The 22,285-nt window shown below is 39.0% G+C and overlaps 1 protein-coding gene across 2 annotated transcripts in view; it reads left to right on the forward strand.

Annotated features, from left to right (window-relative positions):
* Positions 1–22,285, forward strand: part of SLC17A5 (solute carrier family 17 member 5) — a 50,333-nt gene that overhangs the window by 10,950 nt on the left and 17,098 nt on the right. For both annotated transcript variants that reach the window (XM_057528223.1, XM_057528222.1), the window contains exons 2-9: positions 1,653–1,849; positions 3,837–4,070; positions 6,591–6,678; positions 8,645–8,731; positions 10,301–10,419; positions 11,870–12,028; positions 17,712–17,844; positions 20,147–20,294. In XM_057528223.1, coding sequence (XP_057384206.1) covers positions 1,653–1,849; positions 3,837–4,070; positions 6,591–6,678; positions 8,645–8,731; positions 10,301–10,419; positions 11,870–12,028; positions 17,712–17,844; positions 20,147–20,294 — 1,165 coding nt within the window. The remainder of the gene's footprint in view (positions 1–1,652; positions 1,850–3,836; positions 4,071–6,590; positions 6,679–8,644; positions 8,732–10,300; positions 10,420–11,869; positions 12,029–17,711; positions 17,845–20,146; positions 20,295–22,285) is intronic.

Here is a 22,285-nt window from a genome sequence, read left to right on the forward strand (position 1 = left end):
ATGAAAACACCAGGATTCCTGAGTAGGGAAAAACATGCACACGTGTGTGTGTGTGTGTGTGTGTGTGTGTGTGTGTAATGCTAATAAGTCATTGCCAAATAAAAGCATACATATATTCATATATATGTATTTAACTTTAACTTATCATTAGCACATGAAACAGATGTTCATATCTTTCAACAGATATTTATCAAACACTCAGTGTTGACCAAACTTAAGGTGTAAAAACCTGGATTAGCCACTTTCTCGTTGTCTCTCCGGGTCAGTCACCCTGAAGTCAGCTTCCTAAATTCTCATCCCCCCTCCAGTTCTGTAACTCAGTAAAAGAAGAAAAAAGAGAAAATATGTGCATACACCTATAGAGTAAAACAATAGGTCAGATTCCTCCTGTCACATGATCTGCCTTTCATTGGTTCCTCCAACCCACTCTGCCTTCCTTTTTTTTTTTTTTTCAATCATTGTGGTACATTCACTAACTGTGCTTTTTACTGTGGGCCCTTTAAGCAAGACCAACTGAGCAACTGTCACAGGGGCTGCAACTGTCATAGGTTCTGCAAGTTTGCTTCTGGATTCTTAAATACACTTAGTTTAGGAGAGCCTGAAGTATTAATCATGGCTTCCGATTCACACCCAGCCTCTGAGGATACTTTTCAAGGTAAGAAATTGATCAGGAGGGGCTTCCTGCCCTGGCCTTGGCAGTAAATTTTTTGTGCTGAGATACGTTTATGATGCGATGCCTGCTAGCCCATAGTAATGTACGTGTCACGCTGAGCGCTCGAGGACTTATTGGCCACGTTGGAGACGGTTTTTCAGAAATAGTGATGCCGTTAAACCCCCTTACCCGCTTTTCTCTTATCTTGCCGGCTGACAGGGATTGGGGGTTTGGTTTTGACTCTGGAATGCAGATTTTTCTGAGCAAAGTTGTTGCCTCCGTGTTTTAAGAACCTGTCTTACAGTTCAGGCTCTCATGTGTTAAATCTTTATCAAAACTACAGGTGCTGGGAACAAAGTCTCTCTGATACATGTTTTTAGATATGCTTCATCTGAGAATAGTCTCAGAAAAATATTCGTGATTTATTAATTTATGTACCTCTAAGAAGTGACCTTTTTAGTGATTTAGACGGTATCATCTAAGTTACTCTTTTTTTTTTTTAACATCTTTATTGGAGTAGAATTGCTTTACAATGGTGTGTTAGTTTCTGCTTTATAACAAAGTGAATCAGTTATATATATACATATGTTCCCATATCTCTTCCCTCTTGCATCTCCCTCCCTCCCACCCTCCCTCTCCCACCCCTCTACGTGGTCACAAAGCACCGAGCTGATCTCCCTGTGCTATGCGGCTGCTTCCCACTAGCTATCTGTTTTACGTTTGGTAGTGTATATATGTCCATGCCACTCTCTCACTTTGTCCCAGCTTACCCTTCCCCCTCCCCATATCCTGAAGTCCATTCTCTAGTAGGTCTGTGTCTTTATTCCCATCTTACCACTAGGTTCTTCATGACCTTTTTTTTTTCTTAGATTCCGTATATATGTGTTAGCATACTGTATTTGTTTTTCTCTTTCTGACTTACTTCACTCTGTATGACAGACCCTAACTCCATCCTAAGTTACTCTTTTAATGAGAGTTTTTCCACCAATCTTTATTTCAGCTCCAGTGTGCTGCTCTGCTCGTTACAACCTAGCATTTTTGGCCTTCTTTGGTTTCTTCGTCCTCTATTCGTTACGGGTGAACCTGAGTGTGGCATTAGTGGATATGGTGGATTCCAACACAACTGCAGCAGAGAATAGAACTGCCAACGAGTGTTCAGAGCATGCAGCTCCCATAAAAGTTCTTCACAACCGAACGGTAAGTGCTGTTCTTCAAGCAAATGATCTTAATCCTAAAATACTTCCGAGGGAAAATATTGAAAAATTTATTCATCCTACAGAAACACGGACACTTTCTTCATGTAAACTCTGAATCATTCTCTTTTGTGTTTTCCCAGTCACTGGTTAGACAGTAACTTATAACTGTAGCTGCTGCTGCTGAGCCCTGATCTGTTTGAAAAGTAGCTTTTCAGTTTCCTCCATAAACATACTGTCCTTGAAGAGAATTTGGAAAAGCCTGTCTGGCGTATTAGAAAATTGGGTTGTTTTAGATGTTGCTAAATAGTTTTTATGGGACCATTATTTAATAGCTGTACTACTTAAAAGGTTCCTGTTGCAGGAGGATTAAGGTAATCTCAACTACAGGATGAAAAATGAGAATGGGTCAGTTTCAAAAAAAAAAATCTATACATGCCTCACCTAAGCTGCTGATGTCATTTTGCCTCCCTCATATTATAGTGGAATTGATAAGTGCACGTTCGTCATTTGTTCAGAATTGAGTTTTACACACTTTAAACATTTTATTTTGTCTCACATGGGGAGACAATACAGGCGGGAAAGGCTGGTGTCCTTTTTTTTTTTTGTGGCCACACTGTGCGACGTGTGGGATCTTAGTCCCCCGACCAGGGATTGAACCCGCACCCCCTGCAGTGGAAGCCCACAGTCTTAACCACTGGACCGCCAGGGAAGTCCCCGGTGTCCTTTTTTATAAGCGTATTTTCATCCATTTTCAGTGCTCACAAAGGAGCCAAATCCCATGTGGGTGAGTCTCTCCTGCCATTTACAGACAAGATCACTCAAACAGGGAAGAGGGTTTCTGCCCAAACAAGCACATGTACAAAATAATGACTTATCAAAAATCTTTACATTGGACTTCAGTAATGTTGCCGGATATATATTTGGGTACACGTCACCCACTTTCCCCACCTCAACCTGTAACTGCTGGGCACTTCATGAAGCCCTGGAATTCTACAGAGAAGCTGCAGATTGGTACTCTAAACAAGGATAATTAGGGGTTTGCTTTGTGTCTTTGCTTTTGATGATCCACCTACTTACTTGCCCTACATCGACAGTAAAAAGAAATCCTGAACGGTTCTTAACACATGGGTAGGTTACAGGGCTATGTGTGCTAAAGATGTCAGATACTCAGTCACCAAATCTTCATTTTCACCTCACTGTGTACTGCCACTAATTAAAAGACATTTCCTACTCACGTGCAGTTTCTGGCTTGGTTTAAATTCTTGCTCTTTTGTATTGCTCTATGTCCTTGTTGAAGTGCTTGGTCTGAAATGGTCTATTAATTAATGGTCTATTAATTATATTTTTGCATACTAGTAGCCAACATTAAGTGAATATTTAGTGTGTGTCAGGCCTTACTTTATGGGCCTTTTTCATTTAATCTTCCCAGATCACAAATCCAGTAAGTAACAGAGCTGGGCTTGAACCCAGGCCTGGCTCCAAAGCCTAGCTTGGCCACTGCAGTATCCTGTTCAGTAGCTTTCTGGATTAAACCTGTGCCTTTTTTTGAGCCTTCTTTGTCATGGTCATTACAAAATATCTACAATTCATCCCATAGTCTAGTTTCATAAAATAGCAAGCCTTCCGGAACATTATGACTTTCAATGATTTTCGATTCACTTCTAGAATCTGCATGTCTGTATCAGGGTGACTCACCTACCCAGTAGAAAGTCTGCATGTTCTTCAGTCTAAAACAATGGTTCTGGGGAGTTCCCTGGCAGTCCAGTGGTTAGGACTCGGCGCTTTCACTGCTGTGGCCCAGGTTCAATCCCTGGTCGGGGAACTAAGATCCCGCAAGCCTCACGGCCAAAAAAACAAACAAACAAACAAACAAAAAAAAAAAACAGTGGTTCAAAATTACATTTATATGTACTCACATGCCAGTAAGAGAAAGGAGCCGTTTCATCAAGGTCTTAAAAGGCTGTTCTTTTTCCTCCTACTCGTCACAGGGTAAAAAGTACCGATGGGATGCAGAAACTCAAGGATGGATTCTCGGGTCTTTTTTTTATGGCTACATCATCACGCAGATCCCTGCAGGATATGTTGCCAGCAGAAGTGGGGGAAAACTGCTGCTGGGATTTGGGATCCTCGGCACCTCTGTCTTCACCCTGTTCACTCCCCTCGCTGCAGATTTCGGAGTTGGAGCCCTCGTCGCACTCAGGGCTCTAGAAGGACTAGGAGAGGTAATTTTTTTCTCTTCTGTTATTCTTCTTACCCTGTCTCACTTTCTTGTCTTCTTAAAGGTACCATTCTTTGATATGAATATGAACCAGAAAAAATGACATTGGAAGATAATAGGGATTTATTTTTTAGTTAGAAGCTGATTAACTATTGAAATAACATGAGTAGACTTCACTTGTGGTCAGTGAGGTCTTGAGTGGGAGCACTCCTAAATTAGAAGCTTTACTCAAAGACTAGAGAAAACATTTTCTAGGGGGACACTTCATAGCTGCCCCTACTCCCTCCTACTGAGGAGATAAGAAATCACTATTAAAACCATGAAGACAGGGGCTTCCCTGGTGGCGCAGTGGTTGAGAATCTGCCTGCCAATGCAAGGGACATGGGTTCGAGCCCTGGTCTGGGAAGATCCCACATGCCGCGGAGCAACTGGGCCCGTGCGCCACAACTACTGAGCCTGCGCGTCTGGAGCCTGTGCTCCGCAACAAGAGAGGCCGCGATAGTGAGAGGCCTGCGCGCCGCGATGAAGAGTGGCCCCCGCTTGCTGCAACTAGAGAAAGCCCTCGCACAGAAACGAAGACCCAACACAGCCAAAGATAAATAAATAAATAAATAAATAAATAAAATTTTTTTAAAAAACCATGAAGACAGACCATCCTACCTCTTGAACTTTTGCCACTGTTTACCTCTGCTCCATCATTGATTGCCCAGGTCTAAAACATATTTTACCCAATAGACTGTCACGTTGCCTTGTTTTCCTTTACATTTGTTGTTTTTCATAGAACTTCTTTATCATTTGTTCTTTTTTCTGGTCCTCTAACTTAGAGACAAATAATTTATCATTTTATGTAGCTATCTTTTTTTTAGTCCTGTGATTCTTCTGGCCTTTCTGCTGCTTTTAAAATTGTTATTATTAATTTTTATCTCTTTTTTCCTCTCCTCCTAAGATTTCTATCATCTTTTAATTTTAATTTTAAAAATTTAATTTCTTATTTTTTCTTTTCCTTTCCACTTCTCTTTTGCATTTCGTCATATGTACCTCCACCTTTAAATAATGATCTCGCTTCATTTCTAACTTTGAACTTCTCAAGGCATAGGTTTATTTTGCTGTCTCTTAACATTTCTTTAACCAAGCAAGATAGTGGCCTCTGGGTTTAGTATACAGCTTAAAGGTCATTTTGTATCATGCTCTGTAGGAAGAACACTGACTGGAGTAGTAAAATCAGAGTTTGAATAATAACTCCACTGTATCTAACGGTGGAACCATAGGTTATAATATAAATATTATACAAATACAATATATAATATATAATATAAATCAAATATATTAAATACCTGCCCCATCCTCAGTCACAGCTCAGATGTGATAATAATTGCTAGAAAACTTTGGAAATTGCCAAGTGCTTTTTAACTTTAAGCTTTGGTCGCTCATCTGGACATTCTTATTTTGTCCTTATCGAATAGAGGTGTACCAAATAAACCCTTCTTGACTACAAAATAAAATTACCCCCCTACTAACAGGTTCCTTTTCTCCTTATCTAAGTAAAATATATGTTTTACAGATAAACTGAAGTTCTAAGAGGTTAACTGATCTTTCTGAGGCTACACAGCTAGTGAACGGCCAAGGAGAGCTGTGAATGGCCGAGGAGAGCTGTGAATCGACTGCTGCAAGTCTACCAGGATCTATTCCTTCCTGCTCCCTTGTAGCATCTCCTCCTCTCCCAAGCCTCTGTGAACCTCCCTGCCTTCACTGTTTTGTTGCTTCTCCATTATCAGTAATTAGCATTTTTTAAAATTGAGGTATAGTAGATGTACAATATTATATAAATTTCAGGTGTATAACGATTCAAAATTTTTACAGATTATACTCCATTTATAGTTATTATAAAATATTGGTTATATTCCCTGTGCTGTATAATATATCATTATAGCTTATTTATTTTATACATAGTAGTTTGCACCTCTTAATCCCCCACTCCTGTCTTGCCCCTCCCTTAATTGGCATTTACTAAGCTAATTATCACCAGAAAAGAAAAAAATACCGGTAAACACTCTAATTGAGCGTTTTTCGGTAGTACCATTTTTTGGTAGGACCATTTTTCCTGTCGAGTAAGGTGAATCTGAATTTTCTTCTAGTATCCCACAGTATTAGCTCAGTATTTTTAAAAGTTATGTATTGGTAACATCCCCATTGCATTCAGGCCATAAATAAAGTAAATGAGTAAAATTCACCGTGGGAGGCTACCTTTATATCCTCATTCAGTACATTCTTTTACATTTTTTGTAACCCTTGCCTTGCAGTCCTCAAATCAGTTGACAGAATCCACAAATCTTTGTTCAGATTTTGAAAGTACTTCATTATGAGGTATTTGCACTCAGCACTGTAAAGACATCTCACTCCATGAAACCTGATTCTAGTTTGAGTCTTATCCAGAAACTTCTCTTGCAACAAAATACTCAACTGAATTTAAAACATTAACAGAACTACCTTGTATTTCGTTAGAAATATCTTTTTCCTTTCCCAGGGTGTCACATTTCCAGCCATGCATGCCATGTGGTCTTCCTGGGCTCCTCCTCTTGAAAGAAGCAAGCTTCTCAGCATTTCATATGCAGGTGAGATAGCTGTCAAGGCTTTCGCTACAATTTGTTATCTGTATATCAACCTTGGGGGAAGGGCGCACAGCAGAATCAGGCAATGTCAGGTGCTTTCTTTGGGGAAAACTTAAGTTGCAGGGGTATAACTTTATTATTAACGTTTTTCTTTGGCTCACCAGCATATAGCAATGTGGCTTCACTGACTACTGTCATTTTCTCCATCTGCCATCATTTATTTCAAAACATGTTGCCTTTTCAGATGTTGATATAGAGAATGCTTTAACAAAACAAAGCCAAAAAAAAAAAGCTGGAAAATTGAACACTTTTGTCCTTAAATTGTGATTTGATTTGATCATCTGATAAGCTGGTCATGACTTCAACCCCTCCCTTCAGACACCTTGTTTTCTATGCATTTATTTGCTATCATTTTGATCTATAGGTAAGATAGCATGAGCTTTATATGTGAATTATAATTTTTCCAGCTCACACACTGAATGAAAACTTTTTGACCTGACTGCTTTTAAATACAGTTATTGAGAGAGACCTCTCTGCGGTAGCTTTTAAGCTAAAATCTGAAGGATGGGAATGAACCAGTCATGCGAGGAACAAAAAGGAAAACATTCCAGCCAGTCAGAACAGCACGTACAAGGGCTGTCAGGCAGGAAGTAACATAAGGGTTCAAAGCAATGAGAAACCACTGTAGGTGTCTAGAACACACTGAATAAAGGGGCTAATGGCATAAGATGGGGTTAGAGAAATAGACAAGAGCCAGATTACATCAGGGCTTACAGGCCACAGGGAGGAATGTAGAATTTTTTTTCCAAAATACAATGGGGAGACATCAGAAGTTTTTAATCGAGAGACAGACATGATCCCATGTACATTTTAAGAAGATTCTTACAGCTATGTGGAGATCGATGTAAGAAATCTGATGAGAAGTTCAAGAACAGGCACTATCAGTGGTTCCCCTTTGCCTGTTGAATAGTCTAAGCTCAAACTAGGGGTCAAGATTCTTTATGGTCTTCACCACTTCATTTTAGCCAGCCTAGCCCTTGACACATAGTGCCTGGCATGGAACAGATATTCAGCAACTATTCAACCCGGTTTTCTAGCCTTCCTGTTCCTTTCCTTCACCCAGCTGAGGTTCCCAAATCCACTTTCTGCTTTCCTACTTTCATTCATTTGCTCACCCTGTTACACCTGCCTCTATATCTTCTTTCTTATGGGACCAGATCTTGCCCATCTTTTCAAAGTCCCACTGCTGCTTTTTACATCTTTTCCTGATCTCTAGAGGTCAGAGGTAATCTGTCCTACATTTGAACTTCCATATTGCTCTGTGACACTCAACACTTTCTAACATGTAATAATTATTTGTTTATATTTACTTCCTATATAAGACTAAAATTTGAGACCAGAAACAATGTCTGATTATTTTAGCTCCCACTGTACCTACTAAGATGTCTTCTGTTAGGTGGTTAAAATGAATTTTATCACATTTATCCGAAACAATTGTGTGTAATATATTTGGGGCAAATTAGATTACCAAAAGCTTCGTTCTTTTTTCACCAGGTGTGCTGCAGTAGGTTATGTTTAGATACCATCTTTGAGCCTTTCCCCAAACACTTGGCTTTCTAACACATTTACTAGTAATGTGGCATTCACTAGCTCATATTATAATAGGTCTTCTGTCGATTGATGCCTTCTAATTCATCAGTAGATGAATTCATCTAATTCATCAGTACATAATTGTAACTAATATAACTACATATTAATGTATACATTTTACATATTGTGGGTTTTCTAGTAAGTGATCCCTTAAGAGAATGGGTTGTTTATATTTACATGTGACTAACAACTCCTATAGGATTTGAATCACTCTTTCTTTTCCCTATTGTCTGTTACCCATCTTCTTTAGGCTGTAGACCTGTGTCCCCTCTTTGTTCATTTTTCTCCAAAGTTTACAAAGTCTTTGTTGTTATTCTAGGAGCACAGCTTGGGACAGTAGTTTCGCTTCCTCTTTCTGGAATAATTTGCTTCTATATGAATTGGACTTACGTCTTCTACCTCTTTGGTAAGTTTATTCAAAAATGTAACCTAAATTATAACGTGACAGATCCAAAATGTAATAGTGGTCTAATAATTGGTTAAAATATGTATATTCCAATTCACTGAAGTAACTATCTCCTAAACCACAAAGCTCTGAAACACTTACTGATAACCTGTTTTTCAAGTTTATGTGGTTAAAATGATCTAGCTGAGTTGTGATCTGATGTTAATTTTGGAATATTTGTTCAATAGAAACTGCTGTTGAATCCAGGACTTAAATGCTATACTTACTATAAAAATTGCTGTGTTGTTTATTATAAAAAATGTATATTTTGAAAATATTTCTTCTCAAACAAAGTAGGATGCTCTCACTTGGTAGTTTTAATCTTTTTTGTTTCTTTGTTTAGTCCCAGGGCCTTTCATTTCTCAATCTCAATAGCAGGATGATACACATATTTAATAAATTAGATTGCCATGTAAACATTTATGCAGGAAATATATCTGCAATCAAATAATAAGAACCTGCAGTATAAACAAACAAACAAACAAAACAACTAATACTAAACTTTCATTGGGTTATTTGTATGGAAATATGTTAATATAAATGTTTCAGACATTACATGAAATTTCTAAAAATAAAAAAAAATTTTTAAAAACAAATCAATAAACAAAAGCAGATACCTGTGGAAATAATAGATTGTAGACTTTTATTTTTTAAAAGGTTTGTCTGGTAGACCCTGATAGGCAGAGTCATGTGGTTAAAAGTTGTTCTCTTCAGGTGCAAACTTCCCATTATAAAATAAGTAAGTCATGGGGATGTAATGTACAGCACAGTGATATTGTGGTACATACTTTTTTTTTTTTTTTTTTGGCTGCGTTGGGTCTTCGTTGCTGTGCGTGGGCTTTCTCTAGTTGCGGCGAATGAGGGCTGCTCTTCATTGCAGTGCACGGTCTTCTCCTTGCGGTGGCTTCTCTTGTTGCGGAGCATGGGCTCTAGGCACGCAGGTTTCAGTAGTTGTGGCATGCGGGCTCAGTAGTTGTGGCTCGTGGGCTCTAGAGCACAGGCTCAGTAGTTGTGGCACACGGGCTTCGTTGCTCCACAGCATGTGGGATCTTCCTGGACCAGGGATCAAACCCATGTCCCCTGTATTGGCAGGTGGATTCTTAACCACTGCGCCACCAGGGAAGTCCCTGTGGTACATACTTGAAAGTTGCCAAGAGAATAAATCCTAAAAGTTCTCATCACAAGAAAAAATAATGTTTGTAATTTTGTATGGTGATAGATGGTAGCCAGACATATTGTGGTGATTATTTCACAGTGTATATAAATATCAAATCATTATGTTGTACACTTGAAACTAATGTAATGTTATATGTCAATTATACTGCAATTTTTTTAAAAAGTTTTTCCTCTTAAAAATTTATAGGAAATGATACAAATTGCAGTTATCCCATTAAAGAATTATGAGAAGAACTTGAAAACAAAGCTGAAACCAATTTTTCATTAAGTTTATAATTACATAATTTTTTCAAGACAGAAAAATTGCTGTTGGTGCATTCTAATTTCATTTACCTATTATTTTTCTATTTTAAGGTATAGTTGGAATCATTTGGTTTATTTTATGGATCTGGTTAGTTAGTGATACACCAGAAACTCACAAGACAATCTCCCCCTATGAAAAGGAATACATTCTTTCATCATTAAGAAATCAGGTAAGGACTTTGGCACATTTTAGAAATAATTTCAGAACCTTTTTTTTCTTCAGAATTAAGATACCAGTTTTTTTTAATAGATATTTCTGTTGTGCACACTCTAGGCAAAGTAGAGCAGGCAAATTAAATAAATGTACAAATACTGTTTTGTTCAAGAAATGTCAATTCTTTCTAGTTTAAATCTATGAAATTTAGAATCTAGAAATTTATTTAAATCTAGTTTAAATCTATGAAAAATTACTTTTCTAAGTCATTTTAAACCTTCTACTTACTTTCTTTTTAAGAATCTTTTGAAGACATTGTTGATCTTGTAGATTTGTTTTAATTAAAACTGGCTAATAAAATCCATAAATCCATTTTAAAAGGCAGGTGTAAACTGTAATATGCTTTAATATTACACCGAGGGCAGACCAACAAGTAAGGATGCCATTAACCCCTTTTTTTTTTTTTTTTTTTTAATTTTTTTATAGCTACTTTATTTATTTATTTATTTATTTTTGGCTGTGTTGGGTCTTCGGTTCGTGCGAGGGCTTTCTCTGGTTACGGCAAGTGGGGGCCACTCTTCATCGCGGTGCGGGGACCGCTCTTCATCGCGGTGCGCGGGCCTTTCACTATCGCGGCCCCTCCCGTTGCGGGGCACAGGCTCCAGACGCGCAGGCTCAGTAGTTGTGGCTCACGGGCCCAGCTGCTCCGCGGCACGTGGGATCTTCCCAGACCGGGGCTCGAACCCGTGTCCCCCGCATTAGCAGGCAGATTCTCAACCACTGCGCCACCAGGGAAGCCCAACCCCTTTTAATTGGAGAGATCATACAACATGTGATGGTCTGACATATTCCAGGGCCAACCTATTTGTTAAATATTAATAGAGCTTAATTTCTCTTTTTACAATAAAAGTGAGTATAGATAGAAGATCTGTTATGTCTTACCACACCATGGTGGATTATCTTGCTACTGCTGGGATGCTTACATCCTGCTTTGAAGACCGTTACTCCAGATGGCTACCTAAAAAACCTTCTATTGCACAGTTCTTATAGATCATTGTAATTGAATAAAGATTGGAGAATGAAATATGAATTCTAATAGGACTTCCAATCTCTTTACCTTGCCCTTATGTCAGCCTCTGAATTTGATTATTGAACTGTTCTCTGTTTTTTAGGTGGAGAAATTAATATTGCAGGTGACTTCTGACATTCATAAGGAGCATTTAGTTTGACATTTTAGCTCTAAGATTACATTTCTGTTTTTTCTTCAAATCTGAATCATGGAGTTTCTATTGCTGTTTAATATTTTAAAAGAATTGTTTAAAAATCTGGGATTTAGTAATCAAGGTTGATAACGTATTCTAGATGGAATTTTAGTTGATCAGATACAGATCTAAACATGGCATGAACATAGCTGTAGCTTATCCTAATTATGCCTGTTTTTTTTTGTTTTTTTTTTTCTTTTTCAGCTCTCTTCACAGAAGTCAGTGCCATGGACACCTATGCTGAAATCACTAGCACTTTGGGCTATTGTAGTTGCACATTTTTCTTACAACTGGACTTTTTATACTTTATTGACCTTATTGCCTACTTACATGAAGGAGGTCCTAAGGTTCAATATTCAAGAGGTAAGAAAAAATAAGTATCCACTTCTTATAGAGAGTATACAGAATTTGTTTTTATCTATGTGAGACTCGGTTATTTTGCATCTTCCATTTTACTCTGATATACTAAATTCTAGAGATTGCTCTTCTTAGCCTTGCTTGTTCCTTTCCTCTGTGTGTGTTAACTCTTGATTCAGAGTATCTTGGCTGTTATCCCCTTTAACTGTGAAGGTCTTACTAGTCCCCAGTAACATGCCAGGATCTCAGATGATAAGTGCAGGTGGTACCATATTCCCTTGGTATGGTAGCCCGACTCTGCTGGGAGCCGAGAGGGGCATTGGGAGACACAAGGTTCTTGTACAGAAATCACTCTGCAGTGTTATCCAGGTGTTGGCAGAGCTATAGTTGCAAAGCTGTGTAAGACAGACCCCCTACTAAAACTGCCAGTTCCTTCTGAACTCATCAAACTGAGGCAATTCCTATTATCTCTATGTTGACGGATTTTGTCTTTAAAGAGATGGAAGAAAAACCTAAAGAGAAAGAGGCACAGTTTGTAAGGAAATTTGGTAGTGTTTTTGCCTTCATAATGAAGGATAAATCAAAGATGTAAATGTTAGGAGCTAAAATGATAAAACTCTTAGAAGTGTACATCTTTGTGACTTCGGGCTGGGCAACAGTTTCTTACATATGATACCAAAAGCACACATGACCAAAGGAAAATATAGATAAATTGGGCTTCATCAAAATTGAAAACTTTTGTGCCTCAAAGGACACTATCAAGAATAAAAACCCACTGAATGGGAGAAAATATTCACAAATCATATGTTTGATAAATATATAAAGATTTATACAACTCAATAATAGGAAGATAAATAACCCAAGTTTTTAAATAGGCAAAGGATTTGAATAGACATTTCTCCAAAGATATGCAAATGACCAATAAGCCCATGTAATGATGCTCAACATCATTACTCAGTGGTTTGCACAACAAAGGAAACCATAAACAAGATGAAAAGACAACCCTCAGAATGGGAGAAAATATTTGCGAACGAAGCAACTGACAAAGGATTAATCTCCAAAATATACAAGCAGTTCATGCAGCTCAATATCAAAAAAACAAGCAAGGGTCTTCCCTGGTGGCATAGTGGTTAAGAATCTGCCTGCTAATGCAGGGGACACGAGTTTGAGCCCTGGTCCGGGAAGATCCCACATGCCGCGGAGCAACTAAGGCCATGCGCCACAACGACTGAGCCTGCGCTCTAGAGCCCGCGAGCCAAAACTACTGAGACCGCGTGCCACAACTACTGAAGCCCACGCGCCTAGAGCCTGTGCTCCGCAACAAGAGAAGCCACCTCAATGAGAAGCCCACGCACTGCAGCAAAGAGTAGCCCCCGCTTGCCACAACTAGAGAAAGCCTGCGCACAGCAACGAAGACCCAACACAGCCAAAAATAATAAATTAATTAATTAATTTTTTTAAAAAAAGCAACCCAATCCAAAAATGGGCAGAAGACCTAAATAGACATTTCTCCAAAGAAAATATACAGATCGCCAACAAACACATGAAAGGATGCTCAACATCACTAATCATTAGAGAAATGAAAATCAAAACTACAATGAGGTATCACCTCACACCGGTCAGAATGGCCATCATCAAAAAATATACAAACAATAAATGCTGGAGAGGGTGTGGAGAAAAGGGAACCCTCTTGCACTGTTGGTGGGAATGTACATTGATACAGCCACTATGGAGAACAATATGGAGGTTCCTTACAAAACTAAAAATGGAACTACCATATGACCCAGCAATCTCACTACTGGGCATATACCCTGAGAAAACCATAATTCAAAAAGAGTCATGTACCACAGTGTTCATTGCAGCACTATTTACAATAGCCAGGACATGGAAGCAACCTAAGTGTCCATCGACAGATGAATGATAAAGATGTGGCACATGTATACAATGGAATAATACTCAGCCATAAAAAGAAACAAAACTGAGTTATTTGTAGTGAGGTGGATGGACCTGTGTCTGTCATTCAGAGTGAAATAAGTCAGAAAGAGAGAAACAAATACCATGTGCTAACACATATATACGGAATCTAAAAAAAAAAAGTTCTGATGAACCTAGGGGAAGGACAGGAATAAAGACGCAGATGTAGAGAATGGACTTGAGGACACGGGGAGGGGGAAAGCTGGGACGACGAAGTGAGAGAGTAACATTGACATATATACACTACCAAATGTAAAATAGATAGCTAGTGGGAAGCAGCTGCATTGCATGAGGAGATCAGCTCGGTGCTTTGTGACCACCTAGAGGGGTGGGATAGGGAGGGTGGGAGGGAGACGCAAGAGGGAGGGGATATGGGGATATATGTATACATAGAGCTGATTCACTTTGTTATACAGCAGAAACTAACACAACATTGTAAAGTGATTATACTCCAATAAAGATGTTAAAAAATAAATAAATAAAATAAAATAAAATTGATTTGCCAAAAAAAATACAGAAATGGAACACAAAACCATAATGAGATACCACTTCACACCTATTAGAATCAGAAAACCAAAAAATAACAAGTGTTGGTGAGGATGTAGAGGAAACAGAACCCTCATACCTTGCTGGTGGGGATGTGAAGTGGTGTAGCCGTTATGGAACACAGTTTGGCAATTCCTCAAAGAGTTAAACATAAAGTCATTATTATGACCCAGAAATTCCATTCCTGGGTCTATACCCAAGAGAACTGAAAACATACGTGCACACAAAAACATGTACATGTACACAGAAGTTCATAACATTATTCATAATCATGAAAAAGAGGAAACAACCCAAATATGTATCAGCTGGTGAATAGATAAACAAAGTATGGTGTATTCCACAGTGGGTTGTTACTCAGCCACAGAGCGGAAGCCCTGGAAGTAAAGCAGCAGCCTGGGTGGTGAATGTGACGGTAGCAAGGCTGACTGCACAACTGCATTGGTTACAAGGACTGAGAGCTGTCAACAGCGTTGAAGTGAACCGGTCCGTCACCTCATTTCCAAGGCATACCGAAAACACTGGCCACAGGGACCGAACCTTAAACTTCACCCAAACAGCTAAGCTGTGAAGAACTCCTCTGGTTACTTTTGAAAAAAGAGATCCATTATACTGAAATATATCCACCAATTGTACTGACAGAAGTTAAACAGAAATGAGGCTTCACCAATAGCATGGGATGGATTTGTTCCAAGCAACCTTGCTTTCCCTAAGGTCTCTGTTAGCAGAGCCTGACTGTAGTCTCCTACTGTAGTGACAAATTGCATGCAAATTTAAAGATCATTCCACTGATGCTTCTATTTGAAATTTTCCCAGGAGAACTATAGAAAGAATGAAATATCAATAGCTGACTGGTAATTAGTATATGTACTTAATTGCCGTCATTTATTTTTTATTAATTTTTTTTTAATTCTATAATGAGAAACTTTAAAACTAGAATATTTTTTTCTTGCCTTTTCATACCAAAAAAGGCATTTTCTTTCTGAATCAAAATTAAAAGAAATGTGAACAGAGTTTGAAAATAATTCTCTTGTTGTATAGAAGCCTCTTTTTTAATGGATTTTTTTTCTTGAAAAATCAGCATATTACATTCATGAAATGGCCTTTGTTCAAAAGAAAGCTTGCTTTGAGAAGCAGTGTATTTAAAATTATAATCTCGTTAATTAAAATTTTTTAAGCTCTTTATCCTTTGTTTTAAGCTTGCTTTGTTACATAAGTTTATTTTCATTAGTTATCACCACTTTTCTTTTTTCCTAGCTTTTTCCTAGTGTCCCTATTTCTTACAGCTCAGTGAGAGTTGGGGCAATATGTTACCCTATTTTGGATATTAACATTTTGGAATCCGTTTTTTTTTAAATAAATGAATACAAGGAACCATATCCTTGAACAGAATGCTTAACAACTGTGGAAGATACCCATGGATGTATAAATGTTGAAGATTTTGTCAGGGGAGTTTTTACCATTGGAATTTTAAGTGGGAAAATTCAGTAACTCTGATGAAGTATCGGTCTTATCCCACCAGAGGACAAAGCCAAGATCAGAAAATTCTCTTCTCTGTTTGCTGCAGTTCATGTGTAGGGTTCTGCCACAGATAATGATAGATCTGATCCCACTGTGCAGAATTCTAAATGGAATAAAATTTAGAGAGGAAATTACTCAGCTTAATACCGGAAAGAAACAAAAATCTTCAGCCACAGAAGTAGAACTGGAAGCATGCAACATCTGAAAATAGACCACAGACTATGATGAAAAAAATTAAATCTTTTCTTAAGCACACTTAAATTCAAAATATTAACAAATTTTGCTGGTCTGTACCATTAATGATGCTTAGATAGAATTATTACCAGATTTAAATATCAACGATAAAATATCTTTCTACCTTTTTTGTGTTTGTAAATCTCTAACAGGTGTACCCATCTCTCTCAGGCTATAAAATACTTTTGTTTTTATCAGAATTGGGCCATTTAGGCTTAGCACCTCACGTCTGTGCTTAAGGAAAAATGAATAGAAGAAAGAAATTTTTTTTTGAGTATATTTTCTTCATTTTACAGAATTTGTGATTTCCTAAAAAGCTGACTGTCGAGTCATTTCCTACAAAGCAAATAACACATTTCCATGATAAATTCTGCTTCACATCTCGTGGTGTTTTCATTTTGTTTAGGTGGTGATGTAAAGTGAAAGAAGAGAGGAAAAAAATAGAGCTCTCTCTATCACCTCACCTTTTGCTCTGCTCAAAGCATGTGCGAGTGCCCCAGGCACTTTTTTTTTTTTAACTGCATCTTGATTTTGCATACTTAAATTTCAGAACAAAATAAACAGAAAAAAACACAATACACAACATTCAAACCCCATGTCAAATGTGGAAAGGGATAGGACTTGAGGCCCTTGTATCCTGCCTTAGACAGAAGGACAAAAATAAAACCACTAGACGGCAGCAGAGGGACCAGGTGGGCCAGGGCCACTGGGGGAGCCATGGGGACACTACGGAGGGAACAAAGTCTGCAGGTAGAAACTCCTCATCTACTTGTCCATGCGAAAGGCAACCTCATCCCCCTCGAGGTGGGGGATCTCATCAGGAACAGCAGCCCTGGGCTCCTGTGCTGTCACTTCATCCTCATCAGCGCCCATGCCCAGCTCGATCACGCAGTAGAGGCGGTTGGAGCGGGTCTGGGGTCCTCAAGCGAGAAGCCGGAAGAGAGCAGTACAGTTTCGAACAGCACCTAGACGGTGCTCACTTTAGAATAATTCATTAAGCTATACATTTGACTTACGTGCTTTTCTCTATCTGAATTTTATTTTATAATAAAAAATATTTTTAAAGTAAATAAATAAATGAAAACTGTCCCGTGGGGAAAATCCATAGGCTAACAGGAAGACGTCTTCTCTCACTTGAAGCTACAGCCCAAGTCCCAAAATAACATTCAGGATTACCCTGAGCATACTAGACTATGGGAAACTCTGGTTCCCTCTGAGACAGGCTCTCTGGGACTGCATTGAACTGAATCCCACAATCCTTATAAAAATCAAACTTATTTACTATATTATATAAAAATTAACAGAAGATTGCTATGTATCTCCTTTGCTTTCATATGGTAGTGGATGTGTGTGTGTATATGTTGTTTTGGTTCTTCCTCCCTCCATAATTAATTCCGGATCTTCTTATTCCTTCCAGAATGGGTTTTTATCTGCAGTTCCTTATTTAGGCTGTTGGTTATGTATGATCCTGTCTGGTCAGGCCGCTGACAATTTAAGGGCAAAATGGAATTTTTCAACTCTATGTGTTCGAAGAGTTTTTAGCCTTATAGGTAGGTAAAAATGAATCAGGTTTTGTTTTGGTTTACAATTATTTACTGTGTTTACAAGGCAAGGCAAAATAAAAATGATAATAGTAGTCATTTGTTCACATATTAAAACAATATATTTTAATGCATGTAGTGCATGTCTATACAAGATGGTTCTTTTTGAATGATGCAGTTTGAGGATTAAGATTTATAATATCCTATTATCTCTACCATACTCTTGTAACTATAAAAAATGGCATGCTTTGCTGAATATCTTCCCCAGAATTTTTTTTTTAATTTATTTATTTTATTTATTTACTTTTGGCTGTGTTGGGTCTTTGTTGCTGCGTGCGGGCTTTCTCTAGGTGCAGTAAGCGGGGGCTACTCTGTGGACGTGTGCGGGCTTCTCATTGCGGTGGCTTCTCTTCTTGCGGAGCACGGGCTCTAGGTGCGCAGGCTCAGTAGTTGTGGCGCACGGGCGGCGCACGGGCTTAGTTGCTCCGTGGCATGTGGGATCTTCCTGGACCAGGGCTCGAACCCGTGTCCCCTGCATTGGCAGGCAGATTCTTAATCACTGCGCCACCAGGGAAGTCCATCTTCCCCAGAATTTTAAAAATCACTTTGTTTTCAACTCTAAGTTTGCAATGAAAATAAGATTTTTAAGTCTCCATCCCTTTTCTATTTTAAATTTCAATCAAAAATTATACTAACAGGGGCTTCCCTGGTGGCGCAGTGGTTGAGAATCTGCCTGCCAATGCAGGGGACACGGTTCGAGCCCTGGTCTGGGAATAGCCCACATGCCGCGGAGCAACTGGGCCCGTGAGCCACAATTACTGAGCCTGCGCGTCTGGAGCCTGTGCTCCGCAACAAGAGAGGCCACGATAGTGAGAGGCCCGCGCACCGCGATGAAGAGTGGCCCCCGCTTGCTGCAACTAGAGGAAGCCCTTGCACAGAAACGAAGACCCAACACAGCCAAAAATAAATAAATAAATAAAAATAAAGGAATTCCTTTAAAAAAAAATTATACTAACATCGTTATATCAAATGTCTCCATCCCTTTTCTATTTTAAATTTCAATCAAAAATGTATACTAACATCATTATATCAAATGAGGAGCTATAAATCAAAGCTGTAAATCAAAGGAACGTTAAATAATCATATGTTTCAGAGTCTGATTTCAGAACAGTGAATTTTAAAACTATGTAGGACAGGGACTTCCCTGGCAGTCCAGTGGCTTCCACTGCAGGAGGCACGGGTTTGATCCCTGGTCTGGGAACTAAGATCCCACAATGCCATGTGGCGTGGCCAGGAAATAAATTTAAAAAAAAAAAACAAAAAAAACAAAAACCTATGTAGGACAATTATTCGAGTAAGTAGAGATCCTCAAAGTCACTGATGACTGTACTTCAATAATTACATTGTAAAGGGACTGTACTTCAATAATTACATTGTAAATTCAATTACATTGAATACATTACTATTCAATGTAATTCTGAAAACACCTTCTGAGCACCTACAGCTAGAATGTGCTGTCCAATCCCACCGCTTACTGACCTCGACTCGAGAAATTTTTCCACATCTACAAGTGAAATAAATCCCTTTAGATTTAATTCGATTTTTTCTTTTTTGACTTTCTGTGGACCTGCTCTATCTAGTACAGTAGCCACTAGCCATATGTAGCTGTTTAAATGTAATTGAAATTTAAAAATAAGTTCCTCGGTTGCAGTATATACAAATACAACATTTCCATCATCACAGAGAGTTGTTGGATGGCACTGCTGTTGACACAGAGAGAAAACAATAGCCCACCCGTTAGGCCCCTTCCTGTATTACTTGTATTTTATGCTTAACTGCCTGTAATAAACTCCACGTATTGTTTTCAGTTGTCAAAACCTAGATGGAGTGTTTTTCTAACTTTATCCAGCAAAGTTTCTTACTGAGTTTATCTTCTTTGGTTATGTGAACTTTGAATCACATTCTGTATCAACGATTGCTTCTCTCTAGAACCATATTTTTCAGTCATTCTCTTGTTCTTTCCTTAAGCATTGTAGAACTTTTAACTGAGTCCTGGTCACACGTAGATTTAATAACATTGCATAGTGAGATTTTTTTTTTTTTTTACATTTTATAATAGTTGCATTAATCCTATATGTTTTCCAGCAATTTTTTTTTCATGAAACTAATTTAAACTGAGTCTTCTAGGCAGTACACTGTTTCTACAGTAGATGGCAGTAATATCAAATCTCAGATTTATACTCTATTAAAGGGCAAGCAAATATTAATGCTGGGGCTTCCTTTTTTTCTTTTTATGATTTTTTAACTCCAGGAATGATTGGACCTGCAGTATTCCTGGTAGCCGCCGGATTTATAGGTTGCGATTATTCTTTGGCTGTTGCGTTCCTAACCATATCAACAACACTGGGGGGCTTCTGCTCTTCTGGATTCAGCATCAACCATCTGGACATTGCTCCTTCGTGAGTACTGATATAAAGATTCGTTCTGACTTTAAATTATTTTCTTTAAGTGTGGTAAAATATATATAACATAAAATTTGCCATTTTAACCATTTTTAAGTGTCTAGTTCTGTGGCATTAAGTACATCCATTCACACTATTATGCAACCATCACCATGATCCATTCCAGAACTTCTTTATCTTCCCACGCTGAAACCCTGGACCCATTAAACACTAACTCCCGGGCTTCCCTGGTGGCGCAGTGGTTGAGAGTCCGCCTGCCAATGCAGGGGACGCGGGTTCGAGCCCTGGTCTGGGAAGATCCCACATGCCGCGGAGCAACTGGGCCCGTGAGCCACAATTACTGAGCCTGCGCGTCTGGAGCCTGTGCTCCGCAGCAAGAGAGGCCGCGATAGTGAGAGGCCCGCGCACCGCGATGAAGAGTGGCCCCCGCTTGCCACAACTAGAGAAAGCCCTCGCACAGAAACGAAGACCCAACAGTCATAAATAAAAAAATAAATAAATAAATAAACACTAACTCCCATTCCCCCTCCCTCACGCCCCAGCCCCTGGCAACGGCCATTCTACCACTTTCTGTCTCCATGCATTTGACTGCTCTAGGAATGACACCACAAGGCTCATAAATGATAGAGCCAAAACTTCCCCCTAAAATCTTACTTTTAATCCCAGAATTCTTCTGCAGCTATTTCTCTGGAAATATTATTTGGACCTGTGCCAGTTGACGAGGTAGAGGAGGAGACTATGTAAATATTTTAACCCAGGGGATTTGATGCACTTAATTTTTTTTTTTTAAATAATGAATATGAATTTATTTTTGGAGAAAAGACCAGTGGTCTCCTGCCACCTTTCCCCTACCCCCAGTTCTTCCCACCTAGACTACCACAGAATCTTCTGATTCCTGTTAATCCTTGTCTCCCATCCCTTCAATAAATACTTCTAAATAAGCTCCAACAAACTGACGCTCACAGAACTTGAGTGCACCTTTGAAATCATTCTAATCCAGTCTCTCGTTTTATATAAGAAGTCCAGGAAAGCTCCATATAACATCGGAGTCTTCGTATGCTGAACTCTGGGCGGAGTCCCATCTGCCGCTGCATAATGCCTCCTACGGGGGCTCATTCTCAGCCCGTGGTCCATTGCCTTTTCCTCTCCATCCGTCTGAGCCCTTTCCAGTTCACATCCCAGTTCTTCATTAAGCCTTTCCAGGCCATTGTGCTTTTTTCTCTTCCTTTTCTCAATTTATAATTTTATGCTGGATACCATACCTTAATTTGTAATTATTTCCAAATGTAACTCTTCTCTTTCTTACCTCCCCAATTTGCATGTAAGCTTCCTCAGACTGAGGCATCCTATATATCCATATCACAGCTTCTGCCGAAGGAGAGGCACCCCCAGTCCATCCTTGCTGAGTGGTTGATTTATCTGATCATACTAAGCAAATAGGAGCTTCAGTGCTACATACCCTTGACAGTGGGGAACCAAAGAAAGAAAACCAGCAACTCTTGTGTATTGGGCCAAGAAACCACTTGAAACAAAAGGTAGCCTATGCAAAAGCTCTAGGGCTATCATCTCTGGGAGTTCAGGGCCCAAGTCTGTCTTATTAACCCCAGCAGTACCAGCACCTGACCCTGTGCTGGGCCAGGGTCAGTGCTCAGTCAATCAATTACATGAATGGAAGAATGAAAATAGACTTTCATATTCAGTACCATGTCAACATTCTTTCTAAAAAACTATTTGTGTGTTGACCTTACTGTGTGTCAGTCAACACTTTTCTTTAAAGCTCTTTCTTATGAGAAAAAAGAAGGGAAGAATTTTGTGAACTTTACAAGCTAGAAAATATTTGTTAAGTATACATATTGGTGAGTTAAGAACTGAAGGAGTTTTGGACTTCCCCGGCGGTCCAGTGGTTAAGACTCTGCGCTTGCAATGCAGGGGGCATGGGTTCAATCCCTGGTCAAGGAACTAAGATCCCATATGCTGTGCAGCTCAGC

The sequence above is a fragment of the Balaenoptera acutorostrata genome, chromosome 14, assembly GCF_949987535.1.
Source record: "Balaenoptera acutorostrata chromosome 14, mBalAcu1.1, whole genome shotgun sequence".
NCBI lineage: Eukaryota > Metazoa > Chordata > Mammalia > Artiodactyla > Balaenopteridae > Balaenoptera > Balaenoptera acutorostrata.